This window comes from Lontra canadensis, unplaced genomic scaffold, assembly GCF_010015895.1.
Source record: "Lontra canadensis isolate GAN:19392208 unplaced genomic scaffold, GSC_riverotter_1.0 scaffold341, whole genome shotgun sequence".
Classification (NCBI taxonomy): domain Eukaryota; kingdom Metazoa; phylum Chordata; class Mammalia; order Carnivora; family Mustelidae; genus Lontra; species Lontra canadensis.
This window is the reverse complement of record NW_022631335.1, coordinates 66,746-87,824: the sequence shown is the minus strand read 5'-3', so window position 1 is coordinate 87,824 and position 21,079 is coordinate 66,746. Positions and strand designations below refer to the sequence as shown.

Below are 21,079 nucleotides of genomic sequence, written 5' to 3'. Positions count from 1 at the left end.
TCACTTGACATAATTCTACTTCAGACAACCTGTGAAAAGCGTATTTTGTAAATTTTGTTACAGTTTACGGGGACAAATAGGAAGAGGAAGATGTTACTGGTATTTTCCAATTGTGTTAGCCAAAGATTCTCTCCAGTTGCAAGTTTACTTTGAGTTATATTTGTGTGCTCTCAATTCTTTCAACAAGACAAGCATTATAATAATAGAAAAGCAATATATTTCTACATTTTCAAAGTTTGCATGTTCCTATTATCTGTCAATTAAAAATAATTTCCTTTTTTTCTGGAGAAGAATTTCTGGATTTCATTTTGGATATGTCTCACCTTATCTTTTTTAAGTGTATCTACTTCCATAGAGAGCAAGTTGGTTTCTCCTAATGTATTTCTACAATGACTATGCTGCTTTATTATAAGCTTACAGAGAACAATACTTGGCCCTCACACCATAGACTGAGGAAATGATGTCAGGGGCGATATCCAAGCCAGATGTATTCCATGATCACCTTAGGGAGCTGGCTAAGAGTTTAGATGTTTTTGTTAATTTTTATGTGTATAGGATCAGTATGTATTTCTAGGGGGAAAAAATGCATGAAGAAGAACTTTTTTTTTCTTTCTCAGGAATTTGTAGTCCAATACAGTGTTCTACATCAGACCAATATAATTTTATACCTTAAAATTATGTGTGGAAGAAAAGAAGATAGAAAGTTTTTAACAACTGCTGCTTTTTTCTGGATCTCAAAAGGATTTTGCAATCATTAATTAGATAGGAGAGCAAACTTCCCTTTTTGCCAGTTTTTGGAGCAATCTATCCTTTTTGTTTAGTGGTACATTCCAGAAGTTCTTTTTTCCCTCTTCTCTTACCATTTTCTTTCTAAATTATTATTTTTTGTTCTTTTGTTCTTTTTTTGTGTTTTTGTTCTTTTTTCCATAGGAAAGGGAGCATCTCAATATATTCAAGGTTCTGAATATATTGGGACATTTGGGAGAAGAAAAGGAATAGAGAGTTTATTACCATGTGGAATTACTTAATTTATGTTAACATTTCTATTTTTAAGATGATGATACAATAATCATCTATACCAACAATCGTTGCTATCACTCAACAATGGATAGGACATGAGTACAAACCCTGTGAAATGTCACAGACATATCAGGACCAAAGGCGCAATTCTTAGGCAGAAAGAACATCACATTATGTTTCTTGGTGATGGAATCCTGATTTTTTCTTACAGAAACACAATACATTTTCTATACTGCTTTTGAATTTTATGCAGGTACATATGGATTTATAGCATTATTGAAAATAGTACTATGTATGTACATATATATATATATATATTGAAGTTAATTAATTCATTGTAAAGATTGGGTAGGGTTCAGTAACTTTGTTTTTATTTAGACAAAATTACAACCATATTTTTAAATAAGAAAAGAGGAATAATCTCTCAATTCAGTGTTCCATGTTAATCAAGTTGTTACATGCTTTGGTTGGTATATTTCCTTTAAAAAAAATGTCAATGTATTTTTTCACAAAATAGGTAAAGAACAGCGAGGTTTAAATTTGGCGCTGTCTTCCTGTCACGTGGACCTTCACCGGACATCGTCCTGTGCTAATGGATCATGTAGCCATGCTTTGGTTTACTACACTGCTGTGACAGATTTTTCTCGAGATGGAGACAGAGTGACAAACATTGTAGTGGAACCTATAGTACATGAGGATTTCCTGTGGAATAGCTACATTCCAGACAGCATCCAGGTTGACAAATTACAAAAAATACCTTTACAATTGGAGCTTTAAAAAAGATATATTTATTTTATCAGTACATCTTGTAAACTTTTCATTTCAAAATTGTTTAATAAGCTTTTTCCATTTTTAAATGAGTCAATTTCAGTAACTGTGGTAAAAACAGTAATGACAAAGTCATTGAGATTGCTAAGCAATTTATTGTGTATCACTAAATACAATTAATGATAATATTTACCAAAAATGTCTTTGCTTTTAAGATCAAAGTAAAGGATGTCCCAACTGCTTACTGCTATTCATTTACTGACCCACATATAATTACATTTGATGGCAGGTAATTTCCTGAAAGTTTTTTTTTCTTTTAGTAGTTTTTGTTCTTTTGGATTTTGCTTTTGTTTTCTTTTAAACATCTTCCTATTTTATTGTTTCTTCGTCCTATTCACTGAAAGATTAGACAGGAAGGCATGTATGGATATCACTGGCTTGTTTCAAAATACTAATTTATTTGTGTGGAGTTTTTTTGCCTTCAAATTTGGCCCTTGATAAGTACACTATTTAGTTATGAGGCTGAATTAGTAAAAATGAAGATTCTTACAAATAATCATTTTAACTTGATTTCATTATCTTTAATAGTGGTTAAATTCTTGGCTCTAAAGATATTTACTATATTGCATTTCCACATGATACTGAAATAATCCTTAAGGTTTAGGTGAGATGATTAGGCAAACTCATTATAATCTTTTTAAAAACTGAGTATTTCTATTTCATGACAAGGATACTCAGGGGAAAACTATTGTAGCCATCATGAATACCTAGATATCTGCCCCTGGAATGCAAGTAAAATGGACAAAATGATCAAAAAGTAATCTAAGCTATCTTGCTATTAATATCTGCATATGAGGATTTAAACTCAGTTATACTGTTCTGGGGAATATATGATTTTAAGATGTCCCTAAAGAAAATTATAAGAACAACTTTTTGTTGAGTCAAAATTGTCTTCATCATGTAAGGTAAGATAATTTATTCTTTTTAAAAATTTTAATGTGATCATAGTCAGTAAAATTATTCAGTATGAGCAAATAATACAGAACTCCATAGCAAATGATAATCAAAAAGTTTGAGCAATTATTGAAAAGTTGTAGAAATTGATCCCACATGCAAGATTCCTTTATGGTTACAATAAAAATCTTACCTCTAGAAAGCATAGTGGGGATTAATTCAATTGGTTATAATTAAACAAGATTAATTGTGCAACAGGTGACAAACCCTGTTCTCAATGCTAGGGGTATGGCAGTTCATAAAACAGACATCTCCTGCTGTCATGCAGCTCACTTCTGCATAGGTAAAGAGATATGCACAGTTGATAAATAAAATACAAACTGTATCTGAGGAGCATGGGTCCTATGAAGAAAACTATAGCAGGGACAGGAGGAGAAGGCTCTAGCAGGGTTGACCAAAGTGGTAAAAGGAAGAAACAAATCATAGGATTAGGTGTTTTTCACTACTTTGTTTCATTCAGTGCTCTAAACTAACACGAAGTAGTGGTGTCTCGGTGGCTCAGTCGGTCAAGCGTCAGACTCTTTATTTGGTCTTTGGTCCTGATCTCAGGGTGGTGGGATCAACTCACATGGGGCTCCGCACTCTGCAGGGAGTCTACTTGAGATTCTCTCCCTCTCCCCCTCCCACATGCATGTGCATGCTCTCTCTCTCTCTCTCAAATAAATAAGTAAATCAAAAAAATAAAATAAACTAATATGAAACTATTAGATACATGGATTTTTCATTCTTGTATCAAAATACATTGAATGTGTATAAATAAATTGAACACACATTTTTTGCTTATAACGTATTGTGGTATTTTGTACAGTTGTTAATGCAGTTGATTTTTGTTAACCATAGGGTATATGATAATTTCAAAACTGGAACATTTGTGCTTTATAAGAGTGTGTCACGTGACTTTGAAGTCCATGTACGCCAGTGGGACTGTGGAAGCCTTCACTATCCTGTGTCGTGTAACTGCGGGTTTGTTGCCAAAGAAGAAGGTGATGTTGTTACTTTTGATATGTGCAGTGGTCAGCTACATGAATCACAGCCATATTTATCTGTCAAGAGCCAAGATGTAACCAGCAATATCAAGATAAGTGAATCCTACTTAGGAAGAAAAGTCACAGTATGTATGATTTTTAAAAAGTATTTGTCCTCTTTTTCCTACAGATTTTGGATTAAAATCTGAACTTCTTTTCATCTCTATTAAATTAGGAACTATCATATTTTAACATTAGTTTTCCCCCAGAAATAGCTTTTTGACAACTAATACTGATCTTAGAAGGAATAACTTTTTTTCTTTCTTTGGCTTAGCACACACGAATAGACACAACATAGTTAATACTTCATCAAATCTAACCAGCCTTACTTTAAGATTTCAGTGTGGTAACTTGGTGGGTTATTCCTATAAATTATTTTTGACAGTGCTGAGTAAATAGTATATTAGACAGAGATGAAATATATAATTAAGAATAAGTATTCAGCGGGGTGCCTGGGTGGTTCAGTCGGTTAAGGATCTGCCTTCAGCTCAGGTCATGGTCCCGGGGTTCTGGGATCAAGCCCCACATCAGGCTCCCTGCTCAGCAGAAAGCCTGCTTCTCCTTCTCCCACTTCCCTTGCTTGTGTTCCCTATCTCGCTGTGTCTCTCTCTATCAAATAAGTAAAACCTTTTAAAAAAAATAAGTCTCCAGGAGTAGTTAGCCAATTTTTGAAATGAGTACAGGTGGTTCTGTCTCAGGAATAGGCTGGTAGATACATGGAAAAGATTAGAGATCATTAATATTTTAATATAATAGTTCATGTGTGTAAGCTATTTATATTATAATGTCATTTTCCTTTCATCTTCCAAAAAAGTATATTCCAAGTGAATAAGATTCAAATTTAAATGAAAGTTGTAGAAAATACAGGTGAATGTTTCTATAACATTGAAGTAAACAAGAATTTTTAAACATAATGTTATGTATTTAAATTCCATCCTTAAAAACCAAAATGCAAATGAAAAACTGGGAAAATATTTTCTACATATAAAATATACAGTTAATATAGAGAACACTCCTTTTTGGAAGTATTTTTCTATCTTCCTGTCTTTTTGTTTGTTTGTTTGTTTGTTTTAAGAAACTCTACACCCAACGTGGGTCTTGAATTCATAACCCCAGGATCAAGAGTCTCATGGCGCTACTGACTGGGCCAGCCAGGTGCCCTTAGAAAACACTCTTATACATCACTAACAATCAGCACTCCAATTAAAATGAGCAAATAATATACACAAGCAATTCACGAAAGAAAACTGATAAATATATCCAAAAGTATAAATAACCAACAAAAATATGAAAACCACGACCTCATTAGTAATCAAAGAAATGCAGATTAAACATCTCATACAATGTTGGCAAGAATAGAAATAGTAGCTACAGTCTTTCCAAAGGACATAGCTATATTATGCATGCACACAACCTACGCATGTCATTTTTCAAGAAATTTTACTTCTGAAAATTTACCGTAATAAGTATATTCAGAGTCCTGATAGTGTTCATTGTATCTCTCCTTCTAAGATGGAAAAGTTACAGTTAATCAATGATGAATCTTGTAGTTTAACCAAAACCCCAAGTAAAGTGATGTCACACAATAGAACACTGTCTAGTCATGAAAATTTTGGAGTCAATTGTATTAATTGGCAGGCAAAGATATTAATGGCATATAGGAACAGTTTTAGAAAAATCGGCACCAAAATCTTAACATGAACTAGCTCAGATTGAATGGTAATGTAAGGTTTGTTTGCTTTTAAAATCATTTTTGGGAGTGAGCACTTACGATTTTTATACAGAGAAAAAAATGCCATTTTTAAATTTAAAAAATTAACGGAGAAAGAGTCAGATGAACAAACATAGATCATGTATCTTCAGTGACTTTAGAAGAGAGCATTTCCCAACATTCAGGTCCCTGATCTGGGAGCAGCGGTAGGCCTGTGAGGATCATGGATGATACAGGCTATTGAGATAATTTGACAAACCCTTTGCTCTCATTCCAACTCCCCAGGTATGCCCTGTTTATAATTTGGCTTATGATTCTGTTTGCCTACTGTGAAGATGAGAATGTTGATTAGCCACAGGAACATGTATTCCTCTGGAATTACATTTATCTGTGTAAATTAATTACAGTCTAGTTCCATACTTAATTATTATCAGAGGCATTAGTTGGTAAACATAATCCTCAACATTTATAGCTGTTTTGTTTGTATAAAATACCCCACCTTAGTTTAGAAGAAAAGAGGTTTGAAAAAAGAAAGAGGTTTGAACAATATTTTGCAATAAAAGAGTCAATATAGAGATCAGATTTCAAGTCAGCAAAGTGCAAAAGCCATTGATTTGACACATAGCATTAAAAGGAAAATTGTAATCTGAAGAAAATCAGTATTCTGTTCTCTCTTTATATTGAAGGAATAAATGAATTTGTTTCTTCTCAAATAATAGTTTTTTTTCTTAATCCATATTGAATATTGCTTAAGCATGTCTTATTTCTGTATTTCAGGTCAGGTTTTCTTCTGGAGCATTTATCCGTGCTGATCTTAGTGAATGGGGCATGAGTTTAACAATCAGAGCCCCTAGCCTAGACTATAGAAACACTTTGGGACTTTGTGGCACCTTTGATGAAAACCCAGAAAATGATTTCCATAATAAAAATGGGATAAAAATTGATCTAACTTTTGATAATTGTGTTGCTTTTATTAATGAATGGAGGTAAGAAAGTAAACTGTTTTCATTAGCTATTGTGTTTAGTGGAGACACAATACTCTGCCTTTTTTTGGCAACATGTTACTGAGAAAAACTGTTCTTGTGCAATTTATTATTCTTTTCTGTTTTTCACCTGGAAGGATTTTGCCAGGGAAAAGCATGTTTGACACAATGCCAGTTTCTCCGCCTTCACCTGGAAAATTGTCCTATTGTAGCTGCTCATCAGACACTAATTCTTTATATCCTTCCAATCGTCTGGACAGTGCTTCTCAACAAGAGATTGTTTCAGGTTGCAGAGATCTCAAACATGTCAGATTCTCTTTCTTGATACCAGAACTAGATGTCACCTCTGAGTATATTAATTCAGAAGCTCTTATCAGAGGGATAAATGAGTATACATCTGGAGAAGAAAATAATTCGAACTTCCTTCCTCAAGAAAAAAAGCATGTGAACCTAACCAAACTGGAATTACATTTACAAAAACATCCTGGAAATGAAAAACAAGAGGCACCAAAAACTCTGGACAATGGGAAACATACACGGGGCGAGGGTAGTCACAGCCAGGAAATGAGGAGGGATCCACAAAACAGATGGAAACGGCAAAACTTTTATGAGTTTATTCCTATGTTTGCTTTCCAAAGTCTTAGCCAAAGTGACCTAGAAGAACTTGCTTATTTCTTCCCTGAGGACCATATTGAGGATGTCCACCAGGAGTTTGTCCCTACATGGCCCACACCCTCTGGTCTCACCGAACATGGAACTTTGGCGCTCTGCCAGCAGACTCTTGCCAACTCTAGCATAGGAAGATACTGTCTCGCCTTTCTGGGCAAGAGCCTAGACACTGCTATAGATATGTGTGTTAAAGATGTTCTCCTAAAAGATGATCTTAGCTGGGCAGAAGCCGGCGTGGCTCTTTTAGAAAATGAATGTGAAAAGAGAATTTTGGAAGAGGGGAAACACAGCACAGAAGAATACAGCAAGTCAGTTGAAGACATTCTCGAGGTCCTCAAATGCCCCAGTTTATGCAGTGGCAATGGGGAGTGTGTGGAATGGGGATGCGCATGCTCCGCAGGCTTTAGTTCCTATGACTGCAGTGATTCACACGGTGAGTGAGAAATCTACAGCTTTGATATTGCATATGCTATTGGGTTATGGAAATTCTTTGTTCTTTTTTTACTTTCAGTATCTTAACAGTGTTTATTCAGATTATTTAGGGAAAAGAACCCCAATTAACTAATCGATACAGTCATAATTCTTCCAAAGCATCTCATCTTAGAGTAAAAGCTGTGGTACTTATAATATCCTATAAGGCAGGCTGTACCTCTTCAAACTCATCTCCTACAACTAAAACCCTCACTCATTTCACTCTACCCACTTTGGTTTCTGTAAGCCAAGTTTTCTTGACCACAGGGTCTTTGCATGCAGTTCCTCCCTCCTGTTGTAGAGAATAATCATTTTTTTCTAGAACTCAGATTTAGTAATTTTTGGATACTGTGTTTCTAATACTCTGCTAATTATGCCAGTTTTCTTAACTTTTTTTCTCTAATCCACCTACATGGTGCAAACTATTATATCCCAATATGTAAGAGAAAGAAATTTTTAAATATCAATTTGAGGGGCACCTGGGCAGCTCATTCAGTTAAGCATCTGTCTTCAGCTCAGGTCATGATCACGGGGTCGACCCTGTGATCCAACCAGCATGGGCATCAGGCTCTCTGCTCAGCGGGGATCCTGCTTTCTTCCTCCACCTCTGCCCACCCCCCTGCTCTTGTTCTCTCTCTCAAATAAATAAACAAAATCTTAAAAAAAAATCAATTTGATTCCATTAGCCATTAAACCAGTAATTCCAGATTTTCCTTCTACCCCCACCATCCCACCCTTCTATCTGAGAGACTTTGCCGTCTCAGTAAATGCAAACTTCACTCCTCTGACTGTTCATGTCAAAAACTTGCAGTCATTTTGACTCTTCATCTTTTTTTTGTTCATGCCTCAGGCTTAATCCGTTAGTAGCAAATCTGGCTCTAGCTTTAACAACTTTCATCTCTTTCCCAGCTACAATTTAGTCCAAGCCACCTTTATTTCTCATCTGGATTATTATAGATTTTCTCAAAATTTATTCTCCATGCAGCAGCTAAAGTGACCCCTTTGAAATGGTAGTGGAATTATAGTACTCCTGCTTAAATCCCTCTCATGGCTGTCCTCTCCTTCCAAGTAAAACCTACATGCCCTACCGTGGCCTAGAAGACCCAATGCAGTTGGAGCTTCCTCTCTCACTGAATTTCATCTGTCATTCTCTCCAGAGCTCACGGCCCCCCAGTGTTATTAAGTGGTTGCTTTGCTGTTTCTCAAAGAGGCCAAACCTGCTCCTACCTCAGGACCTTAGCATTTACTTTCCCTCTCACTGGAGCATTCTTCCAACATCTATCTTTGTGATGGACTTCCTTCTCTTCTCTCTTCAAATGTCATTATTTGAGACATCTTCCACGGTCATTCAAAATAAAGTAGTTTCCTTCACACACCCCATAGTCTTTATGTCCCTTCATATAGTTAATATATAAGTTTTCTTCATAGTTTGAAAACAATTATGCAATATACTTTATTTTTCACTTTTTTATTTTTTGTCCTATATTAGAATGTAAGTTATAAGAAGGCAGGAGCTTTATTCTGTTCATATATCCCCGGTGCCTAGAATAACATCAGAAAAATAGAAATTGCTCAGTAAACATTTGTTGAATATGAAAGAGTAAACTAGCAAATATATATATTTTTAATTTTCACAAATATTTTAGTGTTCTGAGCACGCAATTTATGATCTTATATTCCACTGCTAGTAAAGTTATATTCACTTAGATTTTGCCAGTACTTAGAGAACTGTTACTTTTATATGCAGCATTTATCTATTTTGACAGCCAGATCTTGCTGATACAGATAGTGTATCATCTTACTGAGACCAGAATCAGATATGTAACAATATGATGATCAGTTAACTCTGACAGCTAGGAGAAATTTTTTTCCAATGATTGAAAGTACACCTAAGATTGTGGTGGCATATAGGATAGCAATAATAAATAAGAACATTAGTAACATTTTCATGAAATTTTGATAACTCTTATACTGTTTAAGAATTTTAAAATTTTAACACATTAAATTTTAACACATTGCTAATTACACTGTTTTATTACAAAAGTATTTTTTAAGGTTTTTTTTTTTTAGGGATTTTATTTATTTATCTGACAGAGAGAGATCACAAGTAGGCAGAGCGGCAAGCAGAGAGAGAGGGATGAAGCAGGCTCCCTGCTGAGCAGAGTTCCTGATGCAGGCAGGGCTCCATCTCAGGACCCTGAGATCATGGCCTGAGCTGAAGGCAGAGGCTTTAACCCACTGAGCCACGCAGGCACCCCACAAAAGTACTTTTGGTATAACCCATTTCTATGGTATAGACCAAAATGGCAAGAACAAAACACAGGCCATTGTAGTAGTAATTTCTTAATGCTTGTAAATAATTGGTATTAAGCATTATTAAAACATTACTTAAACCTGTATATTTAGGCACTGGTAGTATCTTTAATGCTATTTTTATTGCTTTGATGGTGGGTCACACTTAACATCAGATTTCTCTTAATATTTAATAGTTCAGGGGCGCCTGGGTGGCTTAGTGGGTTAAGTGTCATGATCCCGGGACCTGGGATGGAGCGCCTGCTTGGGCTTCCTGAGCTGCTCAGCAGGGAGCCTGCTTCTCCCTCTCCCTGCCACTCCCCCTGCTTGTACTCTCTCTCTCTCTGTCAAATAAATAATATCTTTAAAATACATACATACATATATATATACATATATAGTATGGAGTAGAGTTCAGAATATATTTTCCGTATGCTTTTAACTTGGACCTTGAAAATAATTAGTTTATTTTTCTGGAATTAAAGAAAATTTGTCCATTTTGTTTTATCATTCTGTCCAAAGACAAGGCTCCTGAAATTATAGAACTCGAGAATGCTGGATTCTGTAATATTCGAAAATATAATTGTATGACAGTGAGAGTGTTTGGTCAAGGCTTCAAAGAATCACCTTCAATTAAATGTGAAATTACTAAACTGCAGGTATGTTAATTATAGTGTTGAAAAACAATCAAGTTTATGATTTATTCAGATTAATTTTATCTTGAATTAATTTAGTCTGTCAATTAATAACATAATCTCAATGGATGTCGTAGCCACAGAGCGCTCAATAGGAAAATGGTTGAATTGCTTGACCTTAAAGCTTCTTCCGTATTTGTTAACTCTATTAAACTATTTTATATAATTTTTATTGCAGTATTGGTTCATTATTCTAGTTATAATAAAAAATTAAAATAATATTAAGCTTGATATGGAAGTTTCTGTATTTATTAAAATGTAAAACCACAAAGAATGGAGATCATTTTTATCCAAGCCAGCCTGTGTGGCTTAAGGGGCACAGGGATATGAACAGTTCCCTTTACAAAACAAAAAGTTGAAAAATAATTGCACTTATCTCTTATTTCAAAAAGAAAATAGTGTTTTTCTTTCTTTAGGCCATAAATAATGGACATGATCACTCAGTTTGAACACTGGTGTATCAAATTACACCTTATTTTGATGATTATTTATATGGTCTTCCTTTTCTTTATTCAAGTGGATTTTTATTTTAAGGGAAATTCTTTTAAAGCACCTACTTGGATAAGCTGAAAACTTAAGACAGCAAATGACATTTTAGCATTCTTTTTACTTTTTCTCTAAATTGCTAAAGCCAAATGGGATCCTGAGATTGAGAATTTAAGGAGGAAATAACTTTTGAATCTGTCTTTATCAAATATTTATACAAGAAAAATATGCTTATTTCCAGATTTTTTGAGTAGAGCTTTTCTAAATAACCATGAAATATTTTAATCCTAATGAAATAATAAGACACACAATAGAAAATGGAATATATATATAATTTTGTTCACTTAGTATTACTCAAGAGAGTAGACATTATATTGTTTGTGGCAGAATAAATCATATGATATCACACTACCATTAAGTGATTTGCCAAGAAAGAGAAAGTACACTTTGTACTTACTTTCAGATATATTATTTGCTGTGATATTTATTCTCATACTACCTTTTTTCCCCCTAATCATTTGATAAAGAGCACGCTATGAAATTTTCTAACATACTGTACAGAACTACAGAAAGAAATATCGATGTTCACCAGCCCAAACCAAACTTACTTAGATTAGCTATTTTCTTCAGCACTCTGTTCAGGGTATTTATATATTTCATTTGTAATACAATTTTTTTTAAAGATTTTTATTTATTTATTTGATAGACAGAAATCACAAGTAGGCAGAGAGGCAGGCAGAGAGAGAAGGAGGAAGCAGGCTCCCTGCCAAGCAGAGAGCCCGATGCGAGGCTCGATCCCAGGACCCTGAGATCGTGACCTGAGCCGAAGGCAGAGGCTTTAACCCACTGAGCCACCCAGGCGCCCCTTTTAATGTTTGTATTCCACTTTGAATATCCTCTGCACTCTGGTTGATTTTAGTTATGTACTTATTTGGAACGTATACAAAATACTATCATGGATCTGAGGGTTTGCACCATACGAAAGGTACACACAGAGAAATGTCACCATTTTATCATCTCTACCACTCTGTCCATTACCCTTTCTTTCCATCCCATTTCCATCTATCCCCTGAAAGTATCCACTCTCACTCTTCTCTGGTTTATTCTTACTGCCTTTCTTTTGCACAAAGGAACAGATAAATCCCTTTTTTTTTCACATGAGAGGTAGTATATTATAGATGTTCTTTTCTACTTTTGCAGTAGTAATTTTAAGCAAGTTTTTATCTAGAGATGCAAGCACCCACCCAATCCTTTCTTTCACTCCCTGCCCCCAGACCAGGACTTTACAGAATCCAATTTTTAAATACTTAGAGGATTAAATCCAAATAGCTATCCTAAAAATGAATGGCCCTTTGTGATCCAGCTCTTATCTATTTTTGCAAACGTGAACCTCCTGGATATGCTCTACTAAAATCTCATGCTGTCTCATGGATCCCCACATTTCACTTGCTATTCCCTCCAAACAAATTGAATAACACTCTCTCCATTTCTGCTCCCTGTGTCCGAATAGCAGTCTCTTCTACTTTCAGGAGGAGAAGCCTCCCTTGACTGCTAGAGTCAGTGGCGTCTTTCTCTTTCATTAAGCTTTATTTGAGTCTTGGTTACAGTAATATTAAAATTATTTTGTCTGTCTTTTCCTTTGTGATCTTTTTCATCAGAAAGCCCTCAGCACCTATAGATACTCACAAAATATTGATCAATGGAAAATAAATAGAACTCTGTTTATTCCTTATTTGGAGTAGGCTTCTCTAAATGTGGGTGGAAATGATTTCTGTATGAAATCTCGTTCAATACACAAAGTCCTGTATCCATCTAAGTGTCCTTATCAAGACTACCCGGAGACATTGTTGTCAGCCCCCCTCCATAGGGGGGTACCAATGAACTGACCTGTCTGTAGGGCCAGACTCTACACATCCCCTTAAACGTGGAGATTTCTACTGTGACCTACTCTGTCAGTCATCAGTATTTAACAATATAGTTTCTGCTGGCTACAGATGACCTCATGTTCTTGTCTTCTTTTCCATCTCCTACTGACCCTCAGTATGGCAGCATCAACATGCTCCTTGCCCATTTCTGAGCAATTGAAAGCATTCTACAGTCATAAATTTTTAAAAAAATGTAAATCAAAATATTGTTAATAAAATATGGCCTTTTAGTTTTCTATGTAGTTACCAGTACCAGAAAATTATTCTGGCTTTTCTTCTTTAGGCACCAATGCATTTTAATACTGAAAAGTAATCCCTTAATATAGATTAAGTATGATTTGCTACTGAGTTATTAAGTAGGGTGAACTGGTTAGAATTAAGTTTTCAGTTACGTAAATTTATCTGAACTACCTTGAGCAAAAATGGTACTTATTATGAGGACAGTACGTTTTTCACAGAATCAGGATTAGAATGTGATTGCCGACTTCTCAGGAATAACTTGAGTTTGGGACTTGAACACATGAAAACTCAGTATGTCTGCATTTGTATGTGTGTGTAGTTATCTAACTCAGTTCTTTTTTTCTCTGTGGGCTTCATTTTTCCCTTTCATTAGATACTGGCTTTCTCCACATAGTGAAAAACAACAGCTACCCATAGCTCCATAACTTTCTGTCTTGCACCTCAAGCCACCAGAAGCAGACTGGTCCAACATGCCCCCTGGGACAAAGTTAAAATAGTCCAAGTAATCAAAGCATTGGCTCAACTTAGATCCACCCCTTGAGTGGTTACATGTAGTCAGGAAGATGGGTCATATAAGAACATGAGAGGGCTCTGGGAACCAGACAAAGAGCAATTTCAAGTTGCAGTAGAAGGTTAGGAGCTTTTGCGGGAGAAATGACTTTCTGGGTAGGAAATCAATCTACTGTTGGCCAGTTATGTAGTCGAATGTGTTTCCTCTTGCTACAAAACTCATGGCATGGTGATTCATTATATATGACTGATATTGGTAACTTCTTTGATTTGAACTCACAAGAAATGCATGAGGTGTTGGAAGCAGTTTACATCAAATTAAAGTGTATATGGTTTTCATTATTCTGGATAAAATTCAATGTTGATGTCACTTTTATTACTTCATTATATATTCCATTATACCAGCCAAGCATTTTAAAATTTATCTTTTGATTATATGTAATTCACTAGCAAGGAAGTTCTATAATTAAACAGAGGTTAATTGCCTTCTCATTATGCCTTTAGTATAATAACAGTAAATGGGTCCTTGGAAAAGCTGTCTACACGAATACTGTTTTTCAAAATAGCAGAACCATTGATTGTCAGCTGCCCCCTGATGTCCAACAGTCTGATACTGTAATTCTGATGGGGGAGAAACCAATTGCAAAGTGGCAAATAAAGGTAAAAGAGAAAAGACATAAGTAAATTTTATATGTTAAAATTTCATAATGAATTTATGAGCTACATTTAGAATAGATCTTCTAATTATAAAACTACATCTTACAGGTATCTAATGATGGTTATAAGTTCAGTAATCCCAGAATAATGATCATATATGATGGGGCTTGTCAAGTTTGTGGTCTCTATGGGAAGGACTCATGTACTGTAAAGGTATGCATTTTTTTCCACTTATTTTCACATTTACACAGTTGGTATTTTCATTTCCCATGCTATTGGCATATTAATGGCATATTAGTTTTTTCACCTTCATATCAGAAATACTAATGGAGAAAAGCCTTTCTCAAGTTTATATACAGTTAACTAAAATTTTTATTCTGCCCGTAACTGTTGTTGAAATGGCAAGGAGAAGGTTTCTACCTTGTATGTTTTGAAATGGCAGTTTGTTTATTCCTTAAAAAAATTCCTTAAAAAAAAAAAAAGAAAGGAGGTTCAGATTGAATTTTAACTCTTACATATATTCCTTCTGAAATAGTAATAATGATTTTCCAGTAAGATGTCTCTCCACAGTTACCTAATCTTCTTTGTAACTAGGGGCATGCAGGCTGGAACTTGTGAAATGTATAAGGCTAGCACTTTTATAAGGAGGTTTTTTGTTTTGGGTTTTGTTTGTTGTTGTTGTTGTTTTGTGGCAACTAAATTCATTGGACCTTGCAAATCTCCACCACCGAAGGGATTACGGAAGAGCCCAGCCACAGCTGAATCCTCACAGCCACACCCTCTTCATTTAGCTGCAGTCTGTTGGTTTATCAACAGATCTTTCTCACAGGCCAGCTGCTGATGTAATAGATACCAGGGATCTAATATTATTTGGCTCTTCAAAACTGAGAAGCATATCAAATAATATTTATGTAGATAAAAATTTAAAGTATTATTTTAAATTTTAGATCTTTCTTCCCTTGAGATTAGCAACTAGATGTTATCAATAAGAAGTTTCTGTTTCTGAAAAGTTGTTTGATTCTTACTTTCCCTTAAATATTCCATTTCCACATGTCTTATAAGAAATACTTTTAAAATGTTACAATTCACAATTGTTTTATATTGTTGGGGCTATTTTGTTCTTATTTTTGTATCGTGTTCTAAGTGACATCAGAAGAGATTTTTGTCAAATATGCAAAGTTTATATATGCTGAACAAAATTTGGTCTTTTTCTCAGGTTGAAAATGATTGCTACATTTAATGTTTTTTGCAGATCAGCTTCTCTACTAGTTTGTATAAGGATATCCATTGTCAAATGTGGATAATTATATCATAGTTCTTGTTCAGTTTCACCATATTCAGAGGACATAGTGGGCTCCTAGAGCAAGGGAAAATCTTTAGAAACTAATGTTTCTATAAGATGAGCAGGGGAAAAATTGTTTCATTTTTTTATTAATAGAGCATTTCCAGCCTGAGTTAGCAGTAAAAACAAAACAAACAAAGAATAAACAAGAAGAAAAGACAGATTTTCTTCCTTGTTATTTATAAACTAATTCTACACAAAGATAAATCTACATATATGTTTTCTTATTCCCTCCATATTGATCAATTCCATAGGCAAATTACACAAAAGGAAAAGATTTGTTTTCTAACATACATTTATGATGAGGATATATGAAAAAATGTTTCCTAACCAGAATAGACTTATTATATGCTTTCACTGGAATCACCAACATTTATAGTATTACCTTTCTATGTACATTTTTTTTTCCTAAACACTAACTATAATGACATCGTAATTGTTTTTCTCTTTTTAAAATTTCCATTAGGAAAATGTTTGCATTATTGATGGGCTCTGCTACGTTGAAGGAGATGAAAATCCTACCAGCCCTTGTTTGATTTGTAGACCAAAAATTTCAAAATTTACTTGGTCATTTTTAGAAAGTAAGTTAATCTTTATTAATCCAGATATTTTCTCTACAAGATATTTTTAAGTGATTTTAAACCATGAGGTACATAGTATATATATGTACATAAATATATTTAAGATGTGTTTAATTTAGGATCTTTCCTAACTGCATAACTTACTTTGCTTGAACATAATATAAGATGAAATGTTATTTCATGTAATTTCTATGATTATACTACAATAGGGCATGGGATTTTCATTTTCAATTATTAATGGAAGAAATGGGAATGGCTAATTCAGTTACACACAGTCTGTACAAGTCAAATAGCTACTAATAAAATAGGCTCTCAAGTACTATATAAGTACATAAAACGTCCATCAGTAAAGTTGGTGGGTTTAGTGGAATGAGAACATTACTTTGAAACCAATGCTCTATATCCTATCCTTAGCCTTATTTCTTCTTAGTTTTGTGACAAGACATTTAGCTATTTAAATTCCAGAGGCCATGCATTCATCAGCTGTTAAATAAGCCTTCCTGGATTCAGTAATCTATTAAGTGCCTTCCAGCCCTACCTTTCTGTGACTCCGTGAATATAATAGTGGGTCCAGATAATGTCTGGATACTTAGTTCCACCCGAAAAAAACACCCCACCTCATAGTCATGTACCATATAATTTCCTCACTTCCTTAAGTACAGCTGTATATAATTCCACATAGATGTTTCTTCATTCTCTTTCCTCAGTGAAAAGACCAGGCATTACAAAATACAACAAGATACATTTACTCCCTGCCCCCATCCCCATGTAATTTTATCTGAGTCATAAAACCTTTTATTTATACTGTGCTTTGTAACATCACTTTATATATTACTGTATATACAAATTTCATGACTGCATTCGACCATTTGTCAGATGATTCATTGCTCAAGTGCAAGAACCATGGGATGTTATGGGAAGACAATGAAAATCTGGAGAAGAATTTAGTGCCAGGGACAAGGGAAACACACTATAACTTCTGAATTGGTATCTGTGTTTTTAATGGTTTCAGTATGACTGACTCATCATAGATTTACAATGTTCAAGGATACCAGGGGTTTGGAAATACCATCTGTCCCAAGTTTCTTGTATTGAGGGATGAGGAAATTAAAATCAGTAAATTGTATAAAGATATATGAGGGCAGAGCAGGAACCAGAACTATACTCTCTTGGCATCACTGCTTTGTTGATGCAAGTGGAGTGTGTTTGTGCCCAGCACAATGGAAAAGACTATTCTTCCAATCTGTTAAGCCAGTTGGCAAGGGAGGGAGCCATTTTTTAATGTGACAATGTAAAAAGATGTTTTAAAACATTACTTGAGCACAAAAGGAGTGCTCTCTGTCCTCTGAAATAACCAGAGTTCCAGCAAGTGAGCTTGGCAGCAGGAAGGATCTCTGAGGAGCAGACGGTTGCTGTGACTCTGTGGCCCCCAGTTATAAAGGGGGAGACAGGTACAGTGAGGAAGAGTCAGGGGAGTCAAATGAACAGTCCAGACATGGTGGAGAGTAAAGGAGAAATAAAGAAAAGAAGATGCTGAGATGGAAAGTAAAGCTGAAAAGGGTAGAGGACAAAGAAGAGTGAGAGAACAAGCACTGAGTTGGTCGACATGGAGAGGTGATTGCAGACAGGAAAGAAAGAAGAGGCATCCAGTTTGGGGAATGCAAAAGTGTTTCTCTGTTCAAAGTGCTTTTACACTCTTGTGGCAAAGTTTGAAGTCTTGCACCTGTGAGTTACTTTTACATTTCCTCAGAATGCAATTGAATTTATTCTGAATGTAAAAAAAAAAAAAAAAATAGAGCCAGGGTAGGTAATGGAAGTTTTAGCTGAGTTTGAACTTCATCAGAAAGTTCCAGTAGGAGCTCTCTCTATTGTACTTTCCCTTTTCCTTTTTTTTTTTTCTACATGAGTACAAAGTAAATGTTTTCTCTGTGACAGACAACCAACCCCCAGTGATTCAAATACCGCAAGACAAATTGCAGACATTTTTGGGGGAGAACTTTGCGTACCAGTTCACGGCCTTGGATCCTGAAGGTTCTGACATCCATTTTACCTTGGACTCAGGTCCTGAGGGAGCAGATGTTTCCTCTACAGGACTTCTCACATGGAAAACAGAGTCCCAGACTCCACAGCAATTCACTTTACTCTTTAACGACGACTGCAATGCTGAAACGAGAGTCACGATTATGGTAATATTTATCATTACATAAATGCCACTGAATTAATTAGCAATATCGGTATCCATTTTAAACTTGCAGTATAATCCTTAATTTGTGAAGAGGAACTAAATTATTCAACATTTCATGGAAAATTAAACTGCCAACATGCTGTTTTTGTCAGAATTTAAAATCTTATGGAGAATCTGAAGTCTAGAGCATGGAGCTAAAGGACTGATTCCTAGATCATTTTCACCTGTACTTAATTATGATAAGGATAAAGAATGCATTAATTTCTACCTCTCTGAAAGACCTGTGCTTAACCTCAGGTTGATAATTATACCCTTTCATTCAAGTAAAGTCATTTTTATTGACCATTCTTTAGATATTATCAGTCATGAGCTGTTAATACTATTATTTTTTTGCACTGTATGTGCTCGACATTTGGGACACACTCATACAGAAGTAATGGTATGAAGTGCAGTTGTGTACAATTTCATGGTAACCACATAATTCAAGTGATTATTTACTCTCTATATTTTGGGGTGATAACTCAGGTGACTGACTGCTTTACTCTTTACGGATTTTTGTTCTATTTGTGGTGCGTGCATTAAAGAAATTGATCAATCATCTCGTAACATTTTAAAAAATTATCCCCAGCATTTATATTTTGGCTATGCTCTTGAAAGTTGATATAATTACTTTATTAACATATCTTTTTAAATAGTCTTTTACATTAAATATATATTTTTTAATTAATTAATTAATTTATTTATTTTTGTAAAACTTGTTATCTGGTTTTGTACATAAACATACATGCCAATCATAATTTCTGGAGCATAAATTGAAGTTAATTTTATTGAAAAATAAAGCATCTTACTTTTTGTTTCTTTTGGAGGTGACTGTGAAGTCTTGTGATTGCTTGAATGGTGGATCATGTGTGTCAGATAGGAAGTTTCCTCCAGGAAGTGGAATGTACCTGTGCATCTGCTTGCCTGGCTTTGAGGGGGTTCTCTGTGAAGTGAACGTCACTGAGTGTCAATCGAACCCCTGTGGCCTTGGCAGGTGTATTAGTGGGTTTCCCAGTTATTCTTGTGTATGTCCACCTGAACTCAAAGGTGAGTTTTGGTTCTTCACGAGTCAAATTAGTATGTGATCAGATTAGAAAGGAAAGTTCTGTGGCTTTCCAAGTAATCTACAGATTACTCAAGCACGTGTATGTTCCTAAAGATTTTAATATACATTTTAAAAAGTGTAGTAATAGTCATCAAAAATACGTTTGCTACCAATATCCTTTTATTATTGTACATTGCTTACAGAAACTCTTATAATTTTGCCCATTTTTGTCATTTTAATGGCAATATTCTTTGGCTGTGTTGTATTTTTCAGGTTCCTAAACATTTCTGTCTAAATTTGGTAGGTAGAAATGTATTTAAATGTATTCTATTGAAATATAACATGGATAATGAAGAAACTTGCCATGGGAAATGTAAAAATTATCATTTAAGAAAGGTTTATAATTCATTTACTTAAAAGATCATGATATAAAGTTAGAGTTGAAATCAAGTGAAATTTGCTAACTCATTAATTATCCTCAACTGTTTGATTGTAGAAACCTCAACTAAGAGTATGAATGACACCTTTTAATTTCCCAAAGCTTTTTGCAAGTCATACCAATGTTCCCTCTAATTTAAATAGATACAAATGTTAAATAAGTAAATATGTAATTATTGAACTGCAGTTTTTTCCCTGAAGGCATCTATTTTAACATAAAAATGTTAGAGGTGCCTGGGTGGCTCAGTCAGTTAAGTGTGCATCTCTTGATTTCAACTCAGGTCATGATCTCGGTCTTGAGATCAAGCCCCACATTGGCTCTGGGCTCCATGAGGATTTAGGCTTGTCCCTCTCCCTCCTCTTTGGCCCCTCCTCCTGCTCAGTCTGTCATATAATAAAATCTTAAAGTAAAATAAAAAATTTATCATTTGGGTTAGGCTACAGACTACATTTGAAAGATTTCAAATGTTGATTGTTTCATGATTTTACTCTAGTGAGTAAATGACTGAATATATTCATTCAAATAAGTTTTTGAACATTTCGAAGAGCAACACTTGATCTCAAAAAATTTTACTGAGGAAAGACTAACTTTTCCTAGCACGCTATAAAATTTTCATGGACTTTCACAGCTAATGCAATGACTGCCGTAAGTTGTCCTTAAGCTAAGCTGGCAACCATTCTAAGACCTTTTTAAAAATTCCTGGAGTGTTTTTAACAAAGTAAAAATTGCTGTTCTAATATGGTAAATTTTTGCCTTAAAATATTAATGGGTTTTTGTCTTCTTTTTTATAGGGAAAATCTTATGTACTTGAAGGGTCTTGTTTAATGTCAAATAGAATCTAATTAATGACTATGTTTAACTCTGTTGTAAATTTTAAAATTAATACATTCCTCTTAATATATTACAGCTTTTCTGCAGTTTGTAGGGCATACCTTAATGTAATAGAAGTAAAGATATCTTGTGGAAAGTAAAAGTAAAATAT

General features: G+C 34.7%; 1 protein-coding gene across 4 annotated transcripts in view; it reads left to right on the top strand.

Annotated features, from left to right (window-relative positions):
- The window catches only part of LOC116862811 (von Willebrand factor D and EGF domain-containing protein-like), a 69,194-nt gene that overhangs the window by 27,542 nt on the left and 20,573 nt on the right, over positions 1-21,079 (top strand). For all 4 annotated transcript variants that reach the window (XR_004381718.1, XR_004381719.1, XR_004381720.1 and 1 more), the window contains 11 exons: positions 1,538-1,755; positions 2,004-2,077; positions 3,643-3,913; positions 6,316-6,524; positions 6,659-7,623; positions 10,476-10,612; positions 14,314-14,469; positions 14,575-14,679; positions 16,275-16,389; positions 18,325-18,575; positions 19,441-19,660. Coding sequence is in view for 1 of the 4 variants with exons in the window: in XM_032850225.1 (XP_032706116.1) it covers positions 1,538-1,755; positions 2,004-2,077; positions 3,643-3,913; positions 6,316-6,524; positions 6,659-7,623; positions 10,476-10,612; positions 14,314-14,469; positions 14,575-14,679; positions 16,275-16,389; positions 18,325-18,575; positions 19,441-19,660 (2,721 nt within the window). In the remaining 3 variants the exon portion in view is untranslated. The remainder of the gene's footprint in view (positions 1-1,537; positions 1,756-2,003; positions 2,078-3,642; positions 3,914-6,315; positions 6,525-6,658; positions 7,624-10,475; positions 10,613-14,313; positions 14,470-14,574; positions 14,680-16,274; positions 16,390-18,324; positions 18,576-19,440; positions 19,661-21,079) is intronic.